This window comes from Patella vulgata, chromosome 6 (assembly GCF_932274485.2).
Source record: "Patella vulgata chromosome 6, xgPatVulg1.2, whole genome shotgun sequence".
NCBI lineage: Eukaryota > Metazoa > Mollusca > Gastropoda > Patellidae > Patella > Patella vulgata.
Genome location: NC_065884.2, coordinates 66,003,266 through 66,027,531, shown reverse-complemented (window position 1 = coordinate 66,027,531; position 24,266 = coordinate 66,003,266). Strand labels below are relative to the sequence as shown.

The window sequence follows — 24,266 nt, the reverse complement described above, 5'->3', positions numbered from 1 at the left end:
CCCCTCCCTGTCTTTTGTAAAATATGTAGGTTTCAAATAAAATAAACAAATGATTTGTTAAACCGGATTTTATTAAATAAACATGACCTAAATCACCTCCTCATATCATTGCCCATCCTGCTCTCGGAAAATAAACAAATTAAACCAATCGACACAGAAACTGTATCTTAATTCATAATTAAAAATATTTCCCAGCAACCGTCTTTTATAGATTTAAAAGACTCTCTTGAATAAGTTGATCATCAGGTTTTTCTGGTCCAACGACATTGCAAATAAATTTTCTATCAATTGAATGATAGACACGAGGGCAATACCAAATCCTTTCATATGACAAGTAATAGATTTCATAATTTTCTTGCCTTTGATACAAGATTTAGGGAGCATGTCCATCAAGACATTTCTTGTTACATAAATAAAGATACAGGATTGTGGTTAAATGACTGGTGATAGATTTGATACATGTCGTCCTGGACAGTCAATCATTCTTAACCAGTTAGTTACACAAGCTTAATGAATTCTTCATCTTGAAACGATTATGAAATTCAGGCAATCAAAATGGACATGTTGGACAATGAAGTGCATGTGAAACTATTTATTATCTTAGATCAATTAATTAATGTTGGGGGGGGGGTATTATTATTGTCATTTATGTAAGAATACATATTGTGATGGATTGCTGATTTAGATTATCATTATTATTATTTACTTGGTATTAAAGGCTCCATACCACTCTTGTTGTAACTGAATAATATGTCCCAATCTTTATTCTGGTCAACAAATTGTACTATTTTACAATATTCCAATTAACTGATGATACAAATTTCATCTTAACACACCTAATTTAAAAAATTGGAAAAATTCAACTAAATGATTTGAAAAGCCTTTTCAAATGTGTTTTGGACTTAAAAATATTTTTGAACCCTCTGGACAAGTAAAATAGGATTTAATGGATAATTTACACAACAGGTAAGACACTAACACATCTAGTACTTAGAATAAGGCTATTTTTTTTATTTTCTGGAGCTGTCAAGCCAGCAAGAGTGTTATTGTCCCTTTAAGTGCAGGGGGACTGCACCACACACAACCAATTACACAAAACAAACCCACAGACAAGACAAAAACGACAAACCCACAAAGCATTCTCAGACTTAAGTATAAAGAATTTACTCAACTTTCAATCACTGTTTATGAGAAATATCTTTGATCCAGAAACACAAATGTTTGCACATAGTTTCTTATTGATGTATTTGATATATTAAAACAACCAAAGTTTTATAAAGGGCTATATTTTAGTTTAGTTTCCTCCCACTGCTAAAGACCCCTAAGCGAAGGTGAATTATTGAAATAAAAAAAAATAAAAAATTCAACTGTGTGTGTTAGTCCTGAAATAACCTAGTTTGTGTGGAGTGGATGTTAAACTCTCTCTCTCTCTCTCTCTCTCTCTCTCTCTCTCTCTCTCTCTTTCTTTCTCGCTCTCTCACACACAAGGGTATATGTTATAGTTAATTATTGAAATCAAAATCTTTAAGATCTGTTAAATGGTTGACTTGGAGTGTTCATTCTGCTTGTTTTAAGGTTAATAATAAAAATATTCGGTTAAAACAAAATTTGACATTTTCCTAGGTACAATAATGCTTTCTTCCCTTCCACATATGTGTTATAGTTAATTGTTCCTTATTGAAAAGTAGCTATGAACACTTAATTATCAAAGAGTTATGAAACAAAAAGGACATTTTGACAATGAGATGAGTTTCATCTTAAATCAATTAGCCGTTGAGGATCCTTTATGATTTACATATGTACTTATTGTAATAAATCTAGTGAGGCACTGTAGACGACATGATGTATTGACACGTGAACAAAAGACGAATACAATGGATACATCCATGTAATTGAGTGATTGATTAAACCTTGTGTCGGCTGACAATACCATAATTTGGCTCTCGGATTAGTTGATGTTCATGTAAGGCAACTAGTAGGACATGTTTCTAATGGCCGACCGACCGACCCTGTCAGACAGACAACGATCGGTAAAGACTCATTAAACTAAGGTTCTATTACAGCCAATCGGATTACAATGTGTGAGAAGGGTAAGTGAGTGAAATTAGTTGTTATTTACCGTGCCCGATCAATGGTGTTGATCGGCTCTTTGTTGACTTGTGTTTAGACAAAGAATTTGATTTGTGGAATTAAGGAAGAGAATAGCCCTACATACACTATTTAATGTTGGCTCATCATCAATAACAAGAGAGCAAATGGCTTCCAGATTTAATTCTAAAACATATTTGATATTTGAAACACTGTATTTGATGGACCGAAAAAAAAAATATTAAACACTTTTAGTAACGAAAGAAGTAAATGTTTGGGAATTGACATGAGCATTTGATTTTGGTTCGGGATATCAATATTATTCATGGTAAATTGATAAAAGTGAAAGATACTTCGACAATATTTTTTTTTTTAATCTTGAAATGAAACTAGTTATATATTTGAAATGATGAAATTTAGTTAAAATATTTTTAGAAATTAATAGAATTTCAGGTGTCATTAAATATTGCTATCTCTGTTGTTTGTCTCTCTGGAGGGAGGTTGGTGGCCATATGGTCTAACATGCACTTTAGATCATAAGGTCTGTCATTGAGTCAAGTGACAAGGTTTTATTCCCACTCAGGGGGTTGGATGGTCGAATGGTTAGCACGTGCGTCCTGTATCATAAGGCCTGTCATTGAGTCAACTGGCGTGGTTTCGAATCCCCTGTTGTACGTGACAAGGAGTAGGGTCGCCTGTCCAATCTCGTGGGTTTTCTCCGGGTCCTCCGGATTCACCCCACTGCTAAAGACCCCTACGCGCAAGCGAATTATTGAAATAAAATTAAACCATATGTTAGTCCCGAAATGACCTAGTTTGTGTCAAGTGGATGTTAAACCCCATTTCTCTCTCTCGCTCTTTATTCCCACTCTGTTATGTGACAAGGAGTAGGGTCACCTGTCCAACCTCATGGGTTTTCTCAGGGTCTTCCCGTTTCCTCCCACGGCTAAAGACCCCTACACATCAGCGAATTTTTGAGATAAAAATTCAAACATATGTTAGTACTGAATCGAGCTAGTTTGTGTAAATGTGGATTTTGAACCTCTCTCTCTCTCTCTCTCTCTCTCTCTCTCTCAGGACTTTTTTTCTATTGTGGTTTCCCCTTGTCAGTGGTTTAGAATAAAGGTGGGCTTGATATTGTGGTAAGAAACAGTTCAGATGAGATGAAAAATTGAGGTCCATTGACATTTGGAATTCGAATATGTGAAATATATCAAGTCAAAATTTCTCTGTGTTAGCATACTAAAAATCATAATGCATGTCTTCATTAGCTCTGTTTGAGGTTGGATGTTCGATTGGTTAGCACATGCGTGTTGTATCATAAAGTCTGTCATTTAGTCAACTGCCGTGGTTTTGATTCCCTGGTTGTACGTGAGTCAATCTCATGGGTTTTCTCCGGGTCCTCCGGTTTCCTCCCACTGCTAAAAGACCCCTACGTGCAACCGAATTATTGAAGTAAAATTGAACCATATCTTAGTCCCAAAATGACATAGTTTGTGTCGAGTAGACGTTAAATCTCCTCTCTCCCTCACATTAACCCAGTTGTGCAGAAAAGTTGGACATTTGATTTTATTTTTGCACCTGATCAACAGTACCATAACCAGGATAAAGTATAACAATGGGTGGAAAAAAAAAAAAAAAAAAAATTCACACAAATTTTAAAGAGATTGGTAAATTGTTTTTGAGCTTGATAGATTTGACGAAGTTGTAAGTTTTATTGCTGTGTTTTGAAATATTTAATGTATATGTGGCCCGAGGCAGTCTAGCAAGTCATCTCAATGTCTGACTATTCATCTAATTACTTTGTTATATATTACCATTCAGAGAGAGAAGTCACCTTCTACTTTGACATATGTCAGTGACGGTCAGCTGTCGTGGGTTGATGAATCGTGGGGACAGGGGATGAAGATGTTGCAATCAGACTTGATGATTATTAATAGTTTTTAAAGGGACAATCCCGATTTTAACAGAGTCTCGAAAATCAAAGTCTGTGGACGTATAAAATTTAAGGGGCAAAATATAGAGGAATGGTGTATTTTTATCTTTTCTAAATATTTCAGCTCAAAATATTGAGTCGTTTGGACGTGAACTTCAAAAATGCTTATCTGGATGCATAACTCGTTTACGATTTCGGGTCAGTTTTTTTCGTTGGGTGACCTGATAATCTATTGCGGTTCCTTTAAAGATCTTTTCAGTGCATGACCCACGTGCTGTACTTGATAACGAAAGGTAAATTTCAACTACACATTATTTTTATAAAATAAAAGTCTGATTTTATCCAAACACTGTATTTTATAGCTTCCAAGTTTAAGTTGTTTTGAAAATGTATCGCGTATGTTGAGTTAAGTGCTCGGCCCTAACGTAAAGGAATTTAAGGGCTTCTAACACTAAAATAAACAGCTTTATTCTTCAAAATATAATTGTGTTTGGCCCTTTAAGTCACTGATGACAATATTGTAATACTGTTCACACACACCCAATATTCCTACTAAATAATGCTAAACAAAAAACCATTTAACTAAATCACTTCTAAATCACTTTCGTGAATAATCGAGGAATTTTCTCAACGGGATGGGTAGATTTACGATTCACTGAGTCTGATATGTTTTAGTAGGCTATTAAGGAAAAACAAAAGACACATTGATTATGTACCAAATATTTTCTCACTTGCCCTCGAGCCAAATGGAACCTTGAGATTTTTTTTTTTAAACCATTCAGGGGCACACTGGTGCTTTCTCTTCCAAACTTTGTCATCCAGTCAATTTGTTTTACCAAATTTTAAATCTAATTTTTATATGCCCACATTGGAATGTGGTCATATATTGTCATCGTCTCCATCGGTCTGGCGGACACAATTTATATATATGCACGGTGTTTAAGATCATGAGATGAAGAAGCCTATTGATTTTAAGGATAATTGATAACTACTGCCAGAGTTATGGCCCTTGATCACTTTGAAAAGTCTTGTGGACACTCTAGAGGCTGAATTTAATATCTTATTGACTTTAAACTTATACACAGAGATTAAGGTCTTGAGACGAACAAGTATATTGATTTTCAATGATTTTTGATAACTTTAACAGCTAAATCCATGCTATTAAATGTTTTATATACTAAACGTTAGCATGGGGTCGAACTAGAAGCCAAACAAATTCTAGTTATTTCTGTTATTTACTTCAATTAGATTTTAGTGTGTTTTCCAACTTTTAGAAAAAATTCTAGTTATTTCTGATATTTACTTCAATTAGATTTTAGTGTGTTTTCCAACTTTTAGAAATAATTTTAAGTGTATTTACACATAAAAAAAAATCTATAAATTTAACTGGTATTAATTCATATAAATTGTATTTAGTTGTATTCTTTGGAATTCTATTTGTATGGAATGTAAATTGACTGATTGATAAATTCTCTGGAGTTTCTCCAGACAGTCAAGAACGGGGAATAGGATTGGAATGCAAATCCTGGGGTACATGATTCTCAAAAATCAACTGTTTCTTAGTAACACATTATCAGGTTAACAAAGTCATTTGCTTAATTTTTCTAAATCATCATATACAACTCTCTCTCTCTCTCTCTCTCTCTCTCTCATAAGTTGTAAGGGGTGTAATGCAGATGGTAGGGTATGCTGTAAAAAAAAAAATGCTGGACTCTTTCTAAAAGACCATATATAAATAATTTCTTATTTGTTTTGTTTTTGTATTGGCATACTCACATAGCAAATAATTTATATTGTCGGTTCATTATTAACTCTTCCTAAATGTTATTTTGTTATCATTGTCCATAATGATCAAATAACAGACCAGGCTGAACAAAGACTGGTGCCTAATGGTTGATTTCATCTTTTACTGCTCGTTAACCAGATCACAGTTATCTTATTTAAACTCGCAAACGCGATAAAAGTTATTGAGTTCTGATATTCAATCTGTAAGACTGTATCCACAGTATAATTAGATAATACTAGAACGTTATGGACAAATAAATGTGATATGCAGTGCATTAAATTCACATCTAGATGATAGGCTCAGCTCAACTTGTATTTTATTAGGCTGATAATGTGGAGATTTCACTTAATCATTGATAAAATATTATATCAGTTCATTTGACATCTACGCAAATTAATTTTCATTTAAGTTGATGTCTTGTGTGACATTGTGAGAAAGGGTTACATTAAACTAGGCACGCTGTATCTCTTTGAATTATGATCTCCCGAAAGGAAGTGGATATATGTAATTCAAATTAGATAGCTGATGAGTTGCTTTTCTTCTTCATTATCCATAAATTGGTAAAAAAGTTTAAACAGAATATAAATCAGACTCAGTACTTGAAAATAAAATGGAGCCTACGCTGTCTAGATACGTTTACATCATAAGAGTTTTACACCCGATAATAAAATCCACCATTAATTTATTTCAAAGTTGTCAGTTTGGTTAAGTGTTAATTAATATATTGAGAAAAATATTTAAAGGTGCAGGATGTAGACACTGTATACCATTACATTGAAGTTCTCATAAAGAGAGAGACAGAGATACCGAGACTTAAACTAACCTTTGTAGCACGCATCTCACTCTCAGTGACATTTAGAAGGTCACTTTAAATGTAAAATAAGTTTTTATGGTAGGGATGGTTAATGTCCAAAATCAATTTCATGATAAAGACACAAGACCTATAAATAACATGCTACAGATATCCTTAATGGATGCATGAGAGTGACAAAGATCCATAAAAGACTTATTGAATTTTAACGGATATTTTTTAGGGATTGTTTTAAAGCTAATATCTCTAGCTTTCTGCTTTCGAGATCTATATAGACACGGATAATATATCATAATAAAACGGAATTGATTTACGTGGATGCCATAATGCTAGATCTGTTTCATTGTATTTAGGAAAATATTTTGATAGCCTTTTAGGTTTTATGGTAGACAAGGCTAATTGTATTGGATATTCTGGAATTCATTAAAAATAACAAGATACTCAGTGGGGGACAACGCTAAAAGGGAGTTAATCGGGTTTGAACAAAAACAAGCGAAATTTAAAATTTGACAAATGACGTGGTAAGGATTTTGGGTTGTAAAATATTATGGAATTTCTTTGATATCAATTTTTTATCCCTTGAGAGTCGATAATTCATTTTTTTTTTTTTTTTTTTTTTTTCATTGTTTGATTCCATATTTGTTTTAAAAAAAATTCTGAAACATCAAATTTGGTTCACTCATTAGTTGAAAATATTTGAACAACAAATTTGGTTCAAAAGTGACATCAAATTTGATTCAATCTTTGAAAATATTTGGACATCAAATTTGGTTCAAAAATTGTTTGGAAATATTTGAACAACAAATTTGGTTAAAAAATTGTTTGGAAATCTATGAGTGACATCAAATTTGGTTCACTCATTAGTTGAAAATACTTGAACAACAAATTTGGTTCAAAAATTGTTTGGAAATCTATAAGTGACATCAAATTTAGTTCAATCTTTGTTTGAAAATATTTGGACATCAAATTTGATTCAATCTTTGTTTGAAAATACTGCAACTTCAAATTTGGTTTAATCTTGGTTTGAAAATACAGCAACATCAAATTTGGTTTAATCTTTGTTTGAAAATACAGCAACATCAAATTTGGTTTAATCTTTGTTTAATACTGTAACTTCAAATTTGATCTTTGTTTGAAAATACTACAACATCAAATTTGCAAAGTCTGGCACTGAGTTTGTATAAATTTATGGAATATTGATTTACTTTTAGATAAAATTGATTTTATTTAATTCTTCAGATCCGATGAAATGGAAATGGTCATGGCTGATCTAGAACGGGCCAATGAGGTAAATTGAATCTTTAATTGCAGGGGTGCGGGGGGGAATGTTATTCTTAAAATTTATTTTAGTGAGCAATGTTTTGAAATGAAAAAAAGTTTAAATCATACTATTGCCAAATTATTTAATGTGAAAAGCGGATGATTTCTTTTAATGATAATAAAAAATATTCATTTCTGTAGCGCTAAAACTCCACAAAAAATGTCCTTGTAAAACTTGAAAAATATATCAACTTGATAAATAAAAAGTTTTTGTTGCGTTATTTCAGAGGGCAGCAGCTGCAGAACGTGAAGTAGAACAGCTTCGTATCCAGTTTACCTCAGCCACCAGAAATCAAAGTGAGGCAGAGCAGACGCATCAATCCAGCGACATGGAGCAGGCTATTGATATTCTAAAACGCTCCAACTTAGAGGTGGAACTTGCTGCCAAAGAGAAAGAGGTAAATTACGACTATAGCATCTCCTTTTATCGTAGATTGAAATGACCATTTGTTAGACCATTTGTTTTTTAAAGTTTTGACTTCCAAACTGACATTGTCAACGTTTTAACTAGACTTTAGCCCCTTTGACTTCCAACCTGGGCAAAATACAATCTGATTACCCACAGTTCCATGCAAAACGAGCCGTTTCATTGGCTAAGCCCTCACACCATTCAGAACACATCAGTGATAACAACTCTTCCAGATCCTAGTGTAGTAAAGACAAGTAAAACGAAATTTTGAACTATAAAAAACGAAACGAAACAGGATCTGTGTTTTAATCAGATTGGGCAAAATAGGGAGCGACAATCAAGTGGTATGTCACTGTATTAGCGATTAGAAAGTGTCTTGATTTTGCATCCCTTCATGTCCTGTCTCGGAGATAAATTCGGATTGGTATCAAAATTCAAGGTCTGCTCATGGACACCTCAGGATGCCTGTAAAAGACCCTTCACAGTCGGAATTTGATTAAGAGTAATATAATAAAAAGGAAATGAAATGAAATGGGGGTTTAACGTCCGACTGTTCTCCTCTGTTAACAAAAAGGGTAAACACATGTTAAAAAAAGTCATTTAAAAAAAACCCCCAAAAATCATGGTGTTAAAATCCGCTGTTCTGAGAAGAAAGGGCTGGTCATCTTCTCCCTGATCAATGCCTCATATATAGATAAGACTTTTTACTGGTATATTCGATCCCTGCATTGGCCGAGAAAGCTCATCACGATTTTCCGACGTGGTTTCCCCTTGTCAGTGGTGCAGGACAGCAGGCCTAACAAGGACAGCTGTCTAGTCGATTGGATGAGATGAAAAACCAAGATCCCGTGTATACATTAGTATGCACATAAAAGATCCCTTGGCAGTTGGAATTCGATATAATAATAGTTCAAAATGCCGCTGCCCAGGCAAATTGCCCATCTTCATTAGCCCAGTCAGAGCAGAACAGTAAGACATTAAAATCCATTTCATTTAATTTCTACTGGTATATATGTACTAAGACAACATATGACCCGTTTCTTTACCTCGTATTTTTTATCGGAAAAACTGTTTTCTTCATCTAATGACATAGTTTATAAAAACAAAACCTAAAATACATCTACAAAGAAAACCTAAAATACGTCTACAAGAGTGTAAGACAATATTTAACACTAGCTCATAGTTTTTACAGGGAAACTATTCTATGCATGAAATTTTATAGTTTACACAAAAAACGGCTTGTTCAGACAATAAAAAGAATTATTGGTTGTATGCATAACGTAATCAATTATATACTTGTTGGTGTAATTTAAATTGATTTTCTTATAAAATCGCATCTTATTGTGTGGACTTATGGAATGAATAATGAATGTTCAAATTCAATATCATTGATCGCTTTAATACATTACTTTGTTTCAGTGAGATAATATATTTTCTTTACAAAGAATAGCGTCGATATAGATAAAAAAACAGATTATTTGGATATTTCGATCATTTTAATCTGCTTATAACGATCCTGCCGAGGCCACTACAATTAGAACTTTAATGACATCAATATTCGATTAAGCGCCAATGTTTTTCTTGAGAGGAAAGTAATAATTATTCGTCGGAGAGATATTGGTGTGGTTAAATATTAAAAAGAATAATAATGATCTATATAACTGCATGCCCACTTTTCAATTTCTTTTTGCGTAGAATTTGGTGATTTCGATCGACGCTAATGAGAAAAATACTTGTAGAAAGATAACATTTTGATTACGCAAAAAATGGAATATTTAAAAAAGACAATACTTATGTTATGATGCGTGCATGTCAAACTAACCCATTTTATATATGGCTGTATTGATTGAATTATGAGTAGAATCAATATTGGACGATAACGATAGGTTTCGGAACATTGATTGGCATTTGTCAGCCATGTTCTTTTGTATAATGATCACCAGCTATTCACTCTAATTGAGCTAATTCTTGTCTTCCCTAACAGACGGACATATTTTTCGTATTTTCTTTTTTCCTAACGTCACTAATGATTTATGTATCAATTTATGTCCCGAGTATACATTGGCGTGCACGTATAAGATACCTTAGCAGTTTTAATTCGATATAAGAGTAGGCCATAGTGCCGCTGCCTGGGCAAAATTTCGTCATAGCACACTGTATTGGCCGAGAAAGTTCATCATGATTTTCCGGCGTGGTTTCCTCTTGTCAGTGGTGTAGGACAGCAGACCTAACGAGGACAGCTGTCTAGTCGATCGGATGGGATGAAAAACCGAGATCCTGTGTATACATTAGTATGCACATAAAAGATCCCTTGGCAGTTGGAATTCGATAAAATAATAGTTCATAATGCCACTGCCCAGGCAAAATGCCTGTCTTCATTAGCCCAGACAGAGCAGAACAGTAGGACGTTAAAACCCTTTTCATATCAATTTATTGATTGAATTTTTATTTCTAAAACTTGCGATTTTCAATAAGACGGATGGATACAGATAATAAGTTTATCATTGTCATTACACTAAATGTCAGCGAGAAAGAACAAACAAACTTATTGTCAGCAAAAATGGACGTCTTCCTTTTGAACTTTTCCCTGTCAATGGCTTTCCCTGACATCATCACTTATTGATCACTGATTGATTGGCTACTTATCTTAATAATTTTCCTGTTGCCATGGAAACTAATGTACACCGCACCCATTCCTCATTTAATCATTGTCATTAGTTTTTGATTATTTCTGATCGATCGGTGATCGGGTGATTGATTGAGAATAGATAGATTTGACTCGTAGATCGCCAAGAAACACAATAACATCAATACACACTGTCAATCGCCATTAGTACAGTTAAGTTATGTGTCGACGGCACGCATGTAGACTCCGACAGTGAATGGAATTAAAGCTTTTAATGGCAATCAAAAGCCATTTTGCCGGATTAAACGCCAGCGGTATATTATTGATCAGGAAACACGCGTTACTAGTTGTAATTATTTCCATCGGTCGTGTGTTTATCAATAATTATAGTTTAACATTTATACTTAACTTCCTGAACACAATAATTTGTCAGTTTCTTTATGATTTAATAGCTAATGTTGGTTATTTCTATACCAATGGACTTCGATCAATAGGGGGTGTCCTGGTTATAATATTTTATTTAATGATGTTGGTTTATTTATCTGTTTACAGATCGCCCAATTGGTAGAGGACGTCCAGAGACTACAGGCATCATTAAACAAATTGCGGGAGTCCACGGCTTCACAGGTATGGTATATACAAAAGTTCGGTTAAACCTTGGTCACCCCTGTTCCCTTATACTCGGTCACCCCTGTTTCCTTCAACTTGGTCACCCCTGTTCCCTTATACTTGGTCACCCCTGTTCCCTTATACTTGGTCACCCCTGTTCCCTTATACTTGGTCACCCCTGTTCCCTTAAACCTTGTTCACCCCTGTTCCCTTAAACCTTGGTCACTCCCGTTCCCTTAAACCTTGGTCACCCCTGTTCCCTTAAACCTTGGTCACCCCGGTTCCCTTAAACCTTGGTCACCCAAGCCTTAACCACCTGTTTCCTTTACCCATGACCACCTCAGTTCTCCTTAACCCTTGACCATCGCAGTTCCCTTACAGAATTAAAAATAAAAGTGATCTTTGTAGCAAAACAAACCGGCTTTGAGAAAATACCTTTATTTTATTTTATTTTGTCATAAATCATAGATGTTTGTCAACTGCCATGGTTTTGATTCCCTGGTTATATGTAACAAGTATTAGGGCCGCCTCCGGTTTTCTCCCACTGCTAAAAGACCCCTATGCACAAGTGAATTATTGAAATAAAATTGAACCATATGTTAGTCCGGAAATGACCTAGTTTGTGTCAAGCGGACATTAAACCCCATTTCTATCTCTCTCGCATAGAAGTTTTAGCTCTGTTCAGATTTTCTATTTTAATCTTTTTGCAATATTTGACTTCGATGCCTTTAGCATCAGTATAAATATTTAATATCGAAAATACTTGAAATGTCTTGATGGTTACAGATAACACCATATTATATTTATATATTTAATTTTACTGTGAACACGATATAGAAATTTCTTTATTTGTGCATTCATGCATAGTATTGAATTTAATATCAAATGTGGTTTGCAATGGGGTTTTGATAGAGTGGGGGTGGGAAGAGGCCAAATGGTTAACATTGTATCAGAAGGTCTGTCATTGAGTCAAGTGGCATGGTTTCGATTTCCCACTTGTACGTGACAAGGAGTAGAGTTGCCTGACCAACCTCGTGAGTTTTTGCCGACTCCTCCGGTTTCCTCCCACTGCTAAAGACCCTGATGCACAAGCGAATTATTGAAATAAAATTGAACTATGTGTTAGTCCCGAAATGACCTAGTTTGTGTCGAGTGGAGGTTAAACCCCATCTCTCTCTCTCTCTCTCTCATGTCATAAAGTAATAAATTATTCAGATGACTTTATCTTGACAATATTAATACGTTTCAGCACAATTTGATATTTATCTGTTAATAATGTCATTCTAAGATTTCTTTCCACTGAATTTGAAACTTTAAGGTTGTAATCTGTTTTGATTGGAGAGCAATTTCAATATTTTGACAGCGGCTTATTTTGTGGTCTTTAGTCATTATGTTTAGTTAAGAAAAATGTCTGGTGGTTACTCCCCTTGGAGTTCGATTCATTACAATCTTATCGATTTCTTCACGTCCCTGGCTAAAACTGCTTTTAGCTGTCCAATTTCTTGACGACATGCGATTGTCTCTTTATTGGTAATTGTTCAGGGAATTCTTTCTTTTCTTGACTTATTGAGTTTTTATGGAAATGTTGTCAGTTGGTCTGTCTATCTATGCGTCAGTTCACTACTCCTTGTGAACACTGTAGAAGCTACAGTTATCCACTGATTGATTTTAAATGTACAGAGTGTTTAGGTAAATGAGATGAAACAACCTGATGATTTTGAACAATTTTTGGTCAGTCCTTTCAGACCCCTATGCGCAAGCGAATTATTGAAATAAAATTATACCATATGTTAGTCCCGAAATGACCTAGTTTGTGTCCAGTGGACGTTAAACCCCATTTCTCTCTCTCTCACAACTAAAATCATTTTTGCCAAGCCTGAGTCTTGTATTCTTTCCTTTTAACGAATTTCATAAAGTTTTGAATCTGTAATTTTATTTTTACGATATAGGCTGAAAGAATTCTATTAATTAATGCAAACATCTGTTTTTTAAACCGAAAATAATTAATTTTTTTTGTACTATTGTATTTTTACTAATGATCATTTCCCTTTGAACTTATATTTACTGATTTTTTAACGAACAAGAAACGTGTGTATCATGATGGAGTTTCCACTACATGTACGTAATAATAGAAAATATGTTGATGACTAAAACTAATGTAGAAACAAAAATTTAAAAAGTGGAGAGAGAAAAAAAAAAACAAGTGAATTATTTAGCTAAGAAGATAGAACACACCTCTTCGGTATTAAAAAAATCTGCCATAACCTTTCTTGAAATAGGATTAAATTTGTATAGAATATGATAGAATGCAAGTAAATAGGATATATCTCTCATTATAGGTCTTAAAACTAAAAGATATTATTACAATTATAAGGTTAAATTTCATTGGCTTTGAATCAAAACGTGCCGATGGCAATAAAGACAGTTCTGCAGAAAACAATAAAATGTGTCATCTCATTTTCAAGTCATACATCTTTTATAACATAAATTATTTTTGAAACAATTGTTTTTAATTGGATGATTAAATGGTTTCTAAGTGTGATATAAACTTCGTTAAGGAAGCACATGTTTTCTTTATTCCCTCGCGTTCTCATTCTTAAAGTCATTATTAAATGGAGAACAATGGAACAATGATTCGTGGTCGGAGATATTAACTATTTATAAAAAGATTTGAACTCTGTCTTATCACGCCCTTCATAGATTATTTTTTTTCTCTTGAAAGAAAAAGGATTATTTTTATATTTTTTTTTCTGTTGTTTTTATGTGACATGTCCTTGTCGAAATTTCCATGCCAGTTCTATCTGTACATTTATATGTTGCTATATTTTTTTTTTTTTTTTTTAAACAAAAAACAAAATGGAAGATAAATGTGATAAGATAAAAAAAAAAAGAAAATATGAGGAAATTGATTTTGAAAATGGATGGGAATTTTAGAAATTTTAGATTTGTGTGGGAGATTATGCCATCCTCAAAGAATTCTTTGTCGAAAAAAATTTGAACTGTATGTTATTTGCTGCATTCCTGTTACTGTGGGGGTGCTCAAGTGTATATCCAGAATGTTCTGAATTGACAGAATTGTGAAAATGAAATGAAATTAGGTTTACTAACGTCCTACTGATCTGCTCCAACAGGGCTAATGAATACAGGCATACACCATGCAGTGTGCTATGAGGGAAATTCTACCCAGACAGTGGCACTACAGCAGAATGGTTAACATATGCCTGTTGGATCATTGAGTCAATTAGCATGGTTTTGATTCCCCACTTGTCCTTAACAAGGAGTAGTGTCACCTGTCCAACATTGTGGGTTTTCCACAGGTCCTCCTGTTTCCTCCCACTGCTAAAAACCCATGTCCGTCCCAAAATGACCTAATTTGTGTCAAGTGGATCTCTCTCTCTCTCTCTTTCTCTCTCTCTCTCGTTCTCTCTCTCTCTCTCTGTTTGAGTATGTTTACCATGTAGGTGTGTTTTATCAATATAATCTATATGACAACATGGTATGGATGTTGTGTTAACTATTAGATATAATGAATAACATTGTTCGTCTCCACTGTAATCACTAACGATTAGACATATTAGTGCCACAGACACCAAGATATAATTATACATATATGGATCTATTGATCTCCTTTAATTAGAATCCCCAACGCTGGATACAAAATCAATTTTGGTTCAAACTTAGATTTTTTGCGAATTGAACTTTTCATAGTTATTCTAATTATTTAAAATATAAAACCTTTGTGTAATTTTGTTACTATTTTTTAATTAGGAATATTTTTGTTAAGAACATAAGTTATTGATATCCTCCAGGAAGCGTGTAGTGTCACTAGGTGTATCAGTATTTTTTTTTTTTTAAAGGACATGTTACCCAAATTTAAAGATACATTATGCAAGAGCTAAATCTGCATATGTTATATAAACTATTGATTAGACATTTATTAACTTCAAGTAGCTAAGTATCTAACTCAATATTATCCAAAATCTTTGACATTGAAAAAACAAATTATTTGTCGGTTTATAACAACATTGATGTTGTGATCTTACCGGGAAAAGATGGCCTTCTGATATCCAATATTTAAAATAAAATAAATATTTTACAATTGGTACACGAATCGTGTACCATAATGCGTTTCAGCGCTATTTGTAATAAGGGACTCGAAAAACGAGGCTAGGCATATTCCACAAGTCTTGTCAAACGGTGACGGCATATTCTTATCTGGAGAGCATGCGCAATAAATACTATCGGCATAGACTGGAATAACCAGATGCTAGAGATTGCCATTCGATTGAGACTTCTTGCATATTTTGCGGAACATAACTGATTAGAAATTAAAGTAAAAACAGAAACGATTGAATGTAAATCAGTTTATATACATTCATATTCCATTATTGTATGCGTTGCGGCCCATGTGTGTCAATTTCTAGGTCCCAAGTATTAGCGATTTAGCTCCTTTAACAAGTCTGTAATCATCTCTCTAGACTATTGGATGGCAGAGATTTAATGCATTGTTTGACTAAAAGATGGGATTAGTTTTTGTTGTTGTCGGGTGGGGGGTGGGGGCGGAGAGAAAAACTTTTTTAAAAACAGAAACTACTTATATATAATTAATTGATTTGATATAATTTTATATATTATTCCCCGAAATTTTGGGGAATTAACCCACAAAAATTGAAATGCATATCTGCTGCATTGTTTGATTAAAATATAGGATTGGTTTTTGTTTTTTTTTAAACTTTTGATAACATATAATGATATCATTGTTAATTTTGTTTGGGTTAATAAAACAATCACCCGCTTTGTGTAATAGATTCTTCATTATCCAATAACCAGACTCTTTATGCTGAAGAGTGGATCAGTCTATTTCTGATTTAGAGGGGTGTTATTTTTATATGACAGTCCTTAATTTCATGGCATCTGTATATACAAGCTAAGAGAAGAAGCCGTCAGTAATAAATAATGATACAAGCCAAGTCAAGATCGTAATCCGGGGTTCAAGACGGGGTTCAAGACGAGAGTTCCTCGGTACATGTATTAGAAATGTTTCTACGAGTAGAACTGTCTCTGACATTATTGATATGGTGGTATGTGCAGTTTGTCATAGATTACGTGGTAAAGATAGATGCTAAAAATGATAAGCTGTCATTATGGTGAATTTTAAATGAGCATCTGCAAGCGAATACAAAACTATAAATCACAAAATCTCAGAAGTGTTTTCCTTCCATTTTTTCAAATTGGTTTGAAATGTAATATACGATAGGTCTATTGGTGCAGTTTTATTGATAGGCATCAAATAAGCCTATGTTCGTCTGTCAGAAAGAAAATAAAAGCTATATTTTTTATGACTTTGTTAGTGAGACTCGGAGTATGATTTGGAAATTGTTTTTGAAGTTTTTGATGAAGGTACGATTTATTTGTATAAATTATTGTGAAATTTGTGATTATTATCGAGGTAAATTTTTGTTTAAATCAAAAATTTGAAGAAGTCTGATGTTTTTTTATCCATTGTTCGTCAGCTAATATCTTGATAAATAATTTTGTTGCCTAAAATTAATCTTGCACAGGTTCATATAAATTGTTTCAATGAAAAATGAAACTGGAAATATAGGGAAGACAAATAGAATACAATTTACGGTTTATGAGCGAGTGATATTTCTGGGACTTGCCGTTAAGTCCCAAGAACAAGTAATGTTTCCATAAGTCATTCTAAAGATATGGATGCAGTTTGTAAACACACAAGATATATTCCAATAGAATACAATTTACTGTTTATGAGCGAGTGATATTTCTGGGGCTAGCCGTTAAGTTCCAAGAATAAGTGATGTTGCCGCTAGGATTCTCTGGTCATTCTCAAGTAATGGATACAGTCTGTAAATACACAGGATATATATCTATGGAGTACAATTACTGTTCATTATGGATCGATGTTTCGACTAGATGTTTCTTGCCTTTATCAATTATATGGAGAGAGAGAGAAATGGGGTTTAACGTCCACTCGACACAAACTAGGACATTTCGGGACTAACATATGGTTTAATTTTATTTACATAATTCGCTTGCGCTTAGGGGTCTCTAGCAGTGGGGGGAAACCGGAGGCCCCGGAGAAAATCCACGAGGTTGGACAGGCGACCCTACTCCTTGCCACGTACAACCGGGGATTCAAAACCGGGCCAGTCGACTCAATGACAGACTTTATCAATTATATGGAATACGATTGCTGTTGCCGAGTAATAAACAGTGATTTTACTCCATGCAATGTGACCTGTGTATTTATGAATTCTGGACATTTGGAAGAGTATTTGAAAAGGGCTGCAGATAATTTATAATTTATTTCTGCAAATGTGCGAGAATATAAATTTTATCTCCAGTTAAAATTTGGTGGGGGGTTGTGATGTACTAGTGGTCTAGAGTATCGCGCTTCATTATCTAGTTGGCCGGTCACCTCTGGCGTGCGGTCGTAGATTTGATCCCTGGTGTGAGTGCTTGTGGTTTGAAGATATGGGCGCGTTCTCAACCTGGTTTACTCCCACAGGAAAGAACCCTGCAGGGGGCTAAGCATAATAAAATAAGACGACTTGTCTGTGATATCACAAATATTTTCCGACGTGGTTTCTTCTCGTCAGTGGTGCAGAACGGGGGGCCTGACAAGGACAGCTGTCTAGTCGTTCAGATAGACGAAAAACCGAGGTCCTGTGTATACATTGGCGTGCACGTAAAAGATCTTGCAAAATTTCCCTCATAGCACACTGTATGGCAGATGCCCATCTTCATTAGCCTAGTAGGAGCAATTAACCACAAAAAGAAGAAGAAAAAACAATTTGATGACTGCAGTAAATAGGGCCTGTTTAAATAACAAAGAAGAATTAATATTATGCGTATGCCCATCTTCATTAGCCCAGTAGGAGCAGAAGAGTAGGACGTTAAACCCCATTTCATTTCATTTAAAGAGAAATAGAAGAAGAAAAAACAATTCGAAGACTACAGTAAATAGGGCCTATTCAAATGACAAAAAAGAAATAATATTGTGCGTAGGTTTAAAATATATGAAGCCGGGTGTTTATTCTATTGGCAGAAAGATATATAAGGGTTGTCGATAAATTATTGTGTACAAATGTTAACATTGTGAAAGAGGGTAATATGAGCCAATGATTAAGAGAAGATTACACATGGTTAATTGACATCCTGATATCTTGGTTATTGTACATGTATTAAAGGGAGAGAGAGAAATTCTGCATAACGAATTACCAAGAATTATTTTTGTGGAAGTCTCGTTATATTAAAGGGAATGGAAGCTTATAATTAACCCATTTCCTACCGGGACCTCATTTAACCCAATTCTGGCTTGTTCATTTCAAAATGGATTAGGAATCCTGGGTTTAACGTATTCTTCACATCACTGAGACAATTGGCATGGTTTCGATTTCCCACTTGTATGTGGGGATCACGGTGGCTAAGTGGGTTAGACGCTTGCTCGCTAGCCTGGAGGTCGGGTGTTCGATCCCTGCATTGGCCGAGAAAGTTCATCCAGTTTTTCCGGCGTGGTTTCCCCTTGTCAGTGATGCAGGACGGAGGGCCTGACAAGGAAAGCTGTCTAGTCCTTCGGATGAGACGAAAAACCGAGGTCCTGTGTATACATTGGAATGCACGTAAAAGATCCCTTGGCAGTTGGAATTCGATATAAGAGTAGGCGATAGTGCCACTGCCCGGGCAAAATTTCCCTCATAGCACACTGTATGGCGTATGCCCGTCTTCATTAGCCCAGCATAGTAGCAGAACAGTAGGACGTTAAATCCCATTTCATTTCATTTCATTTCCCACTTGTATGTGACAAGGAGTAAAGTCGCCTGTCCAACCTTGTGGGTTTTCGCCGACTCCTCCAGTTTCCTCCCACTGCTAAAGACCCCTACATGCCCGCGAATTATAGAAATACTATTGAACCATATGTTAGTCCAGAAATGACAGAGTTCATGTCGAGTGGACGTTAAACACCCCCTCTCTTTAACTATATGAGATGTAGATTACCCATCATCGATCCCTGTCAATCAATACTTTGAATTATTGAATAAAAGAAGAACTTGTATTGAATAACCGATTGATTATTCACCGTTTGTGTTTGAAAATATCAATAACTGTGATGACGAATATTGATTGAAATTCAATAATTAATTGTTCGAATCGTGTAGCTTATAAAGCGTACATGCATAATTTTCAATGCTGTATTTTGTTCTAAATCTTGCATTGTACTGAAATTTCGGTCTTTGAAACATTACAGACTTTGTTCAAAATCTTTTGGTTAGAGTTCAGATTGCATATGTATTGTTCAAATTTCTTTTGTCTTGGAAGCCATTATCTATAGATGTAATATTTGTTTATTTTAGGTCTCGGCACTAGAAGAAGAACTTTTATCTAAGACAAAGGCTTTGCAGGTTTTAGAAGAAAAGCTTCGAACACAAGACGATTATGAGGAAGTGAAACGTGAACTCAAGTAAATATATCATTTCATTCATACCAGGGGGAGCCACGGTGGCTAAGTGAGTAAGACGCTGACTCACTAGCCTCGAGGTCGCGTGTCCGATCACTGCATTGGTCAAGAAAGGTCATTGGGATTTACCGGCGGGGTTTCCCCCTTGTCAATTGTGCAGGACGGAGGGCGCGACAAGGACAGCTGTCTAGTCGTTCGGAAGGGACGAAAAACTGAGGTCTCATGTGTATATAGTGGTGTGCATGTAAAAGATCCCTTGACAGTTGGAAATCGATATAAGAGTAGGCCGTCTGTAAATGTTTCAAACCTCTTCCACTGCTAAAAACCCCTACGCTGCGCAAGTGAATCATCGACAGAAAATTGAACCATATGTTAAAACGAAATGGCGTAGTTTATGTCGTGTGGAAGTTAAACTCCATCTCTTCCACATGACCATCTAAAATATAATCTATGATGGTTTAATAAGCCTGTTGTATTATCTCTTCTCTTTTTGTGAACAGTTCGTGTCTGACCAGAATCGGCCATTCATGACCTCAATTTGATGAAGCTAGGCCTGTAATTTTAATGAACCTGTCACAAGCTATCAACAATGCCTTTTGGTTTTAATCACAACCACTTGATAAAGCTCACTGGAAAGCAGAGGGTTGTTCAACTTGGATTTTAAATTTTTTTAATTTTTTTTTCCAGCGTTCTAAAATCAATAGAATTTAGTAGCAAGGAAGAAGGGAAAGGCAAATCTTTAGAAGTTTTGTTATTGGAGAAAAATAAAGCTTTACAATCGGAGAATACGACGTTGAAAGTTAACAACACAGAAGTCACAGGTTAGTGTGGTGAATAAAGAGGAACTTATATTTTCATGGTTTATAATATAATCAAACTTGGCTAAATCGATGATAAATAACGATAGATGAAAATCATTTAGGGTACATAGATCTAAAGGCCTGAAATTTTAATGAACCTGTAGGCCTGGAAATAATGGTTTTATTTGTACCTGAAAAAATGTAAGGCAGTTGTGAAATAGTACCGGAAATTTTCAACTTAGTGCTGGACATGTATTAATAATACCAATAAAAAAAACAAATCAGTGCCGGACAAAATGACAGGCACCAGAGGTTTAGTGCCTGACAAAGCCTGAATCTGTGTCTGACATTGTCTGTGACAGGTACCTTATTTCCAGGCTTGTGAACCTGTCTCAAGCAATGAAAAACATCTCTCCGCAGAAATGTTAGCTGGTTTCAATGCTAAATAGCAATTGGTAAAAATGAGGAAGGGTAGATCAATTTGAGCTAACTCTAAAGATTTAGAGAGATTAGCTGGTTTCAATAACATTTGAGATTGATTAAAACTTTCCCCCCCCACACATAACTATTTTAACTGAGGACAGTATAATATTGATGTCCATTGTCCACACTGGAACAATCAAGCGAAACTGGTATGTCAAGTTTATCTTAAAATGACATTTCGGTTTCAAAACAGATATATGTAAAATCTATATTTGTTCAGGGATTAGAAATAACTCGTAGTCGTAATGTTAAGCTATAAAAATCAATCAGTCAATTAGTAAATCAATAATAATAATAATATTGATCTGTCGGTTTAGCCAGGTTTGACTGTATTATCTATAATTCAACTAGTGGGAGAATATTATCATGGTTTCTATGACAACAAGATATGTTCACATTTATTGCAAAAACAAAAAAAAAGCAGAAAATTTTGCTGCTGGATTGGTTTTCAGTTCATCAACGCCTTATAGCAATGATTTCTTCTCTAAAACAACAAACACAGCAAATGAAGTAAAAAAAAAAAAAATATCAAGGTTCTGGAAATTTATTTTTTGAGGGTCTAATAATGTTATATGGGTTATATTTCACTGCAACTTTTGGGTATCATGTAGTTGTTCTGCTTTAGTGGGAGTTTCTGTATTTAATGTTTAGTTTCAAACGATTGTTGGCTAAAATTGTTCAAATTTGTTGAGAAAATGATAATAAAAATCAATTTGTATAGCGCTGAGTGGTCCAGATAGCATGCTACTCCAGGGTACTCTGAAGAATCATTGAAAAATATTTCGTTTCTACTGTCGCGTAATTTAAAATGGTCCCTCGAGATTAGATAATAAGTGTTGGGTTGGAAACTGTTTACTTTCCCCAAGTGGTGTCAAGTAATTAATTAGTGTTGGGTTTACAACTGTTTACTTTCCCCAAGTGGTGTCGAGTAATTGATTAGTGTTTAATTTACTTTCCCAAAGTGGTGTCGAGTAATTGATTAGTGTTTAATTTACTTTCCCCAAGTGGTGTCGAGTAATTAATTAGTGTTGGGTTTACTTTCCCCGAGTGGTGTCGAGTAATTAATTAGTGTTGGGTTTACTTTCCCCAAGTGGTGTCGAGTAATTAATTAGTGTAGGGTTTACTTTCCCCAAGTGGTGTCTAGTAATTAATTAGTGTAGGGTTTACTTTCCCCATGTGGTGTCGAGTAATTAATTAGTGTTGGGTTTACTTTCCCCAAGTGTTAGGTTTACATCTGTTTACTTCATTAGCAGTCAATTATTCAACACCGCCCCGTCTTCATTAGCCCAGTTCGGAGCAGAACAGTAGGACGTTAAACCCCATTTCATTTCATTTCACTCAACACCGCCCGGGACAGTAAACGGTTGTAAACCCAATAGTTTTCTATGATTCTCAGTGAATTTGAACAATTTTCCAACAATGGCTTGAAACTAAACATAAAATACAGAAACTTTGCTAAAATAACACCGCTACACAATACTCAAGTTGTAGTGTTTCTTAGTCTATGAATTGCTTCATCACCATGGAGATGTATTAATTTTCTTTTTTTTTCTGTAAGAAAGGTGTTTTATGCCCATGATATTAATACTCCATGCAACTATTTAAAGGATTTTTCTCCCCTTTTCTATATATACCATGTAGCCATCTATATACCCCTTCAAACCAATGTGGTTCTTATAAAAATAAAAATATATTAAGGCAAGTACCTCATCACCTTGACCGGTGTTAAAAATATATATTCTAATAAAATCTAATAAGCCATATATATTTATTATTTACCTTTTTTTTTTTAATTTTTTTTTTTACCATTTATTTATTTTTTTTTTTTTTTGCATGCTAAGATCTAACCCAGATAAATTTCAATATCATGTGTGCATTTTACACCTTTCTTGCAGGAACTTCATCGCCTCCGTCTCCAAGTAATTCTAACAAGGGAAACTTTGCGTCCCCGACCAACGAAGACGCAGTTCAATCTACCAACACTCTCAGTTCCAAACCCTCTACGCCATCGTCCAACGGAATTCCCTCGGATACGCCTCCTGTTAATCATCATCTTCCATTTTCTCCGGATGCTCGTTTTCCACCGCCTATGGCGTTTTTTCCATTTCCTGGATCACCAATACATCCAAGTTTCATGCCTTTAAATATGATAAAGAATGAGTCTCCGTTGTCGAGCTCAGGTGCATTAGACACTTCATATGTGGCAAAAACAGTGCGTGAAATTCTAAGTGTACATAATATAGGCCAAAGACTGTTTGCCAAACACGTGCTGGGACTTTCCCAAGGAACTGTGAGTGAACTTTTATCAAAGCCGAAGTCTTGGGACAAGTTAACGGAGAAAGGCCGTGAATCGTATCGGAAAATGCACGCCTGGTCAGTGGATGACAGAAATGTTCTTGCTTTAAAAGCTATTTCACCAAAGAGGGGTGAGTATTTGTTTTGTATTATAATAAACTATTTTGGAATTGGAGGGGTGATATTTGAACAAAATTCATAGATAAAGGGAGATAACTCTCATTTAAATATAATACTAATAGCTAAACTCCAGTTTCTGTCGTACTCATATAGCAAATGATTCAACTCTTGAGTTAATAGTATTGATGCCTGGAGTAATTTCACGCCTCTAGTCATAGAAATCTAGGACTGCAGAGCCAAGATTTTTTATATTTCAATTGTTATAGATAGCAGGCCATGTCATCATCCGAGAAAATTTTTATTTAGTATTCAGGATAAATCTGAAACCCCATTTCGTTTGATTTGTTAATTACGGGTGGCTTAGTTATAGCAGAAATTCAAAATATGTTACGTGACGAAGAGCCTTCCCAAATTCCTCTTCAGTAAGCGACTAGTTTCGTTTTTATTCCAACTCTTCATTCTCAATTGAGAATATGCTCTAGCAGATTGTGTCATCTAATAATT

At 34.7% G+C, this 24,266-nt stretch overlaps 1 protein-coding gene across 4 annotated transcripts in view; it reads left to right on the top strand.

Annotated features, from left to right (window-relative positions):
* LOC126824005 (protein CASP) overlaps positions 1-24,266 on the top strand; it is a 139,677-nt gene that overhangs the window by 87,055 nt on the left and 28,356 nt on the right. For 2 of the 4 annotated variants that reach the window (XM_050553086.2, XM_050553087.2), the window contains exons 8-13: positions 7,861-7,909; positions 8,169-8,339; positions 11,529-11,603; positions 19,961-20,067; positions 20,752-20,885; positions 23,243-23,773. In XM_050553086.2, coding sequence (XP_050409043.1) covers positions 7,861-7,909; positions 8,169-8,339; positions 11,529-11,603; positions 19,961-20,067; positions 20,752-20,885; positions 23,243-23,773 — 1,067 coding nt within the window. The remainder of the gene's footprint in view (positions 1-7,860; positions 7,910-8,168; positions 8,340-11,528; positions 11,604-19,960; positions 20,068-20,751; positions 20,886-23,242; positions 23,774-24,266) is intronic. The other 2 variants (XR_007681437.1, XM_050553088.1) reach the window with 1 other exon arrangement.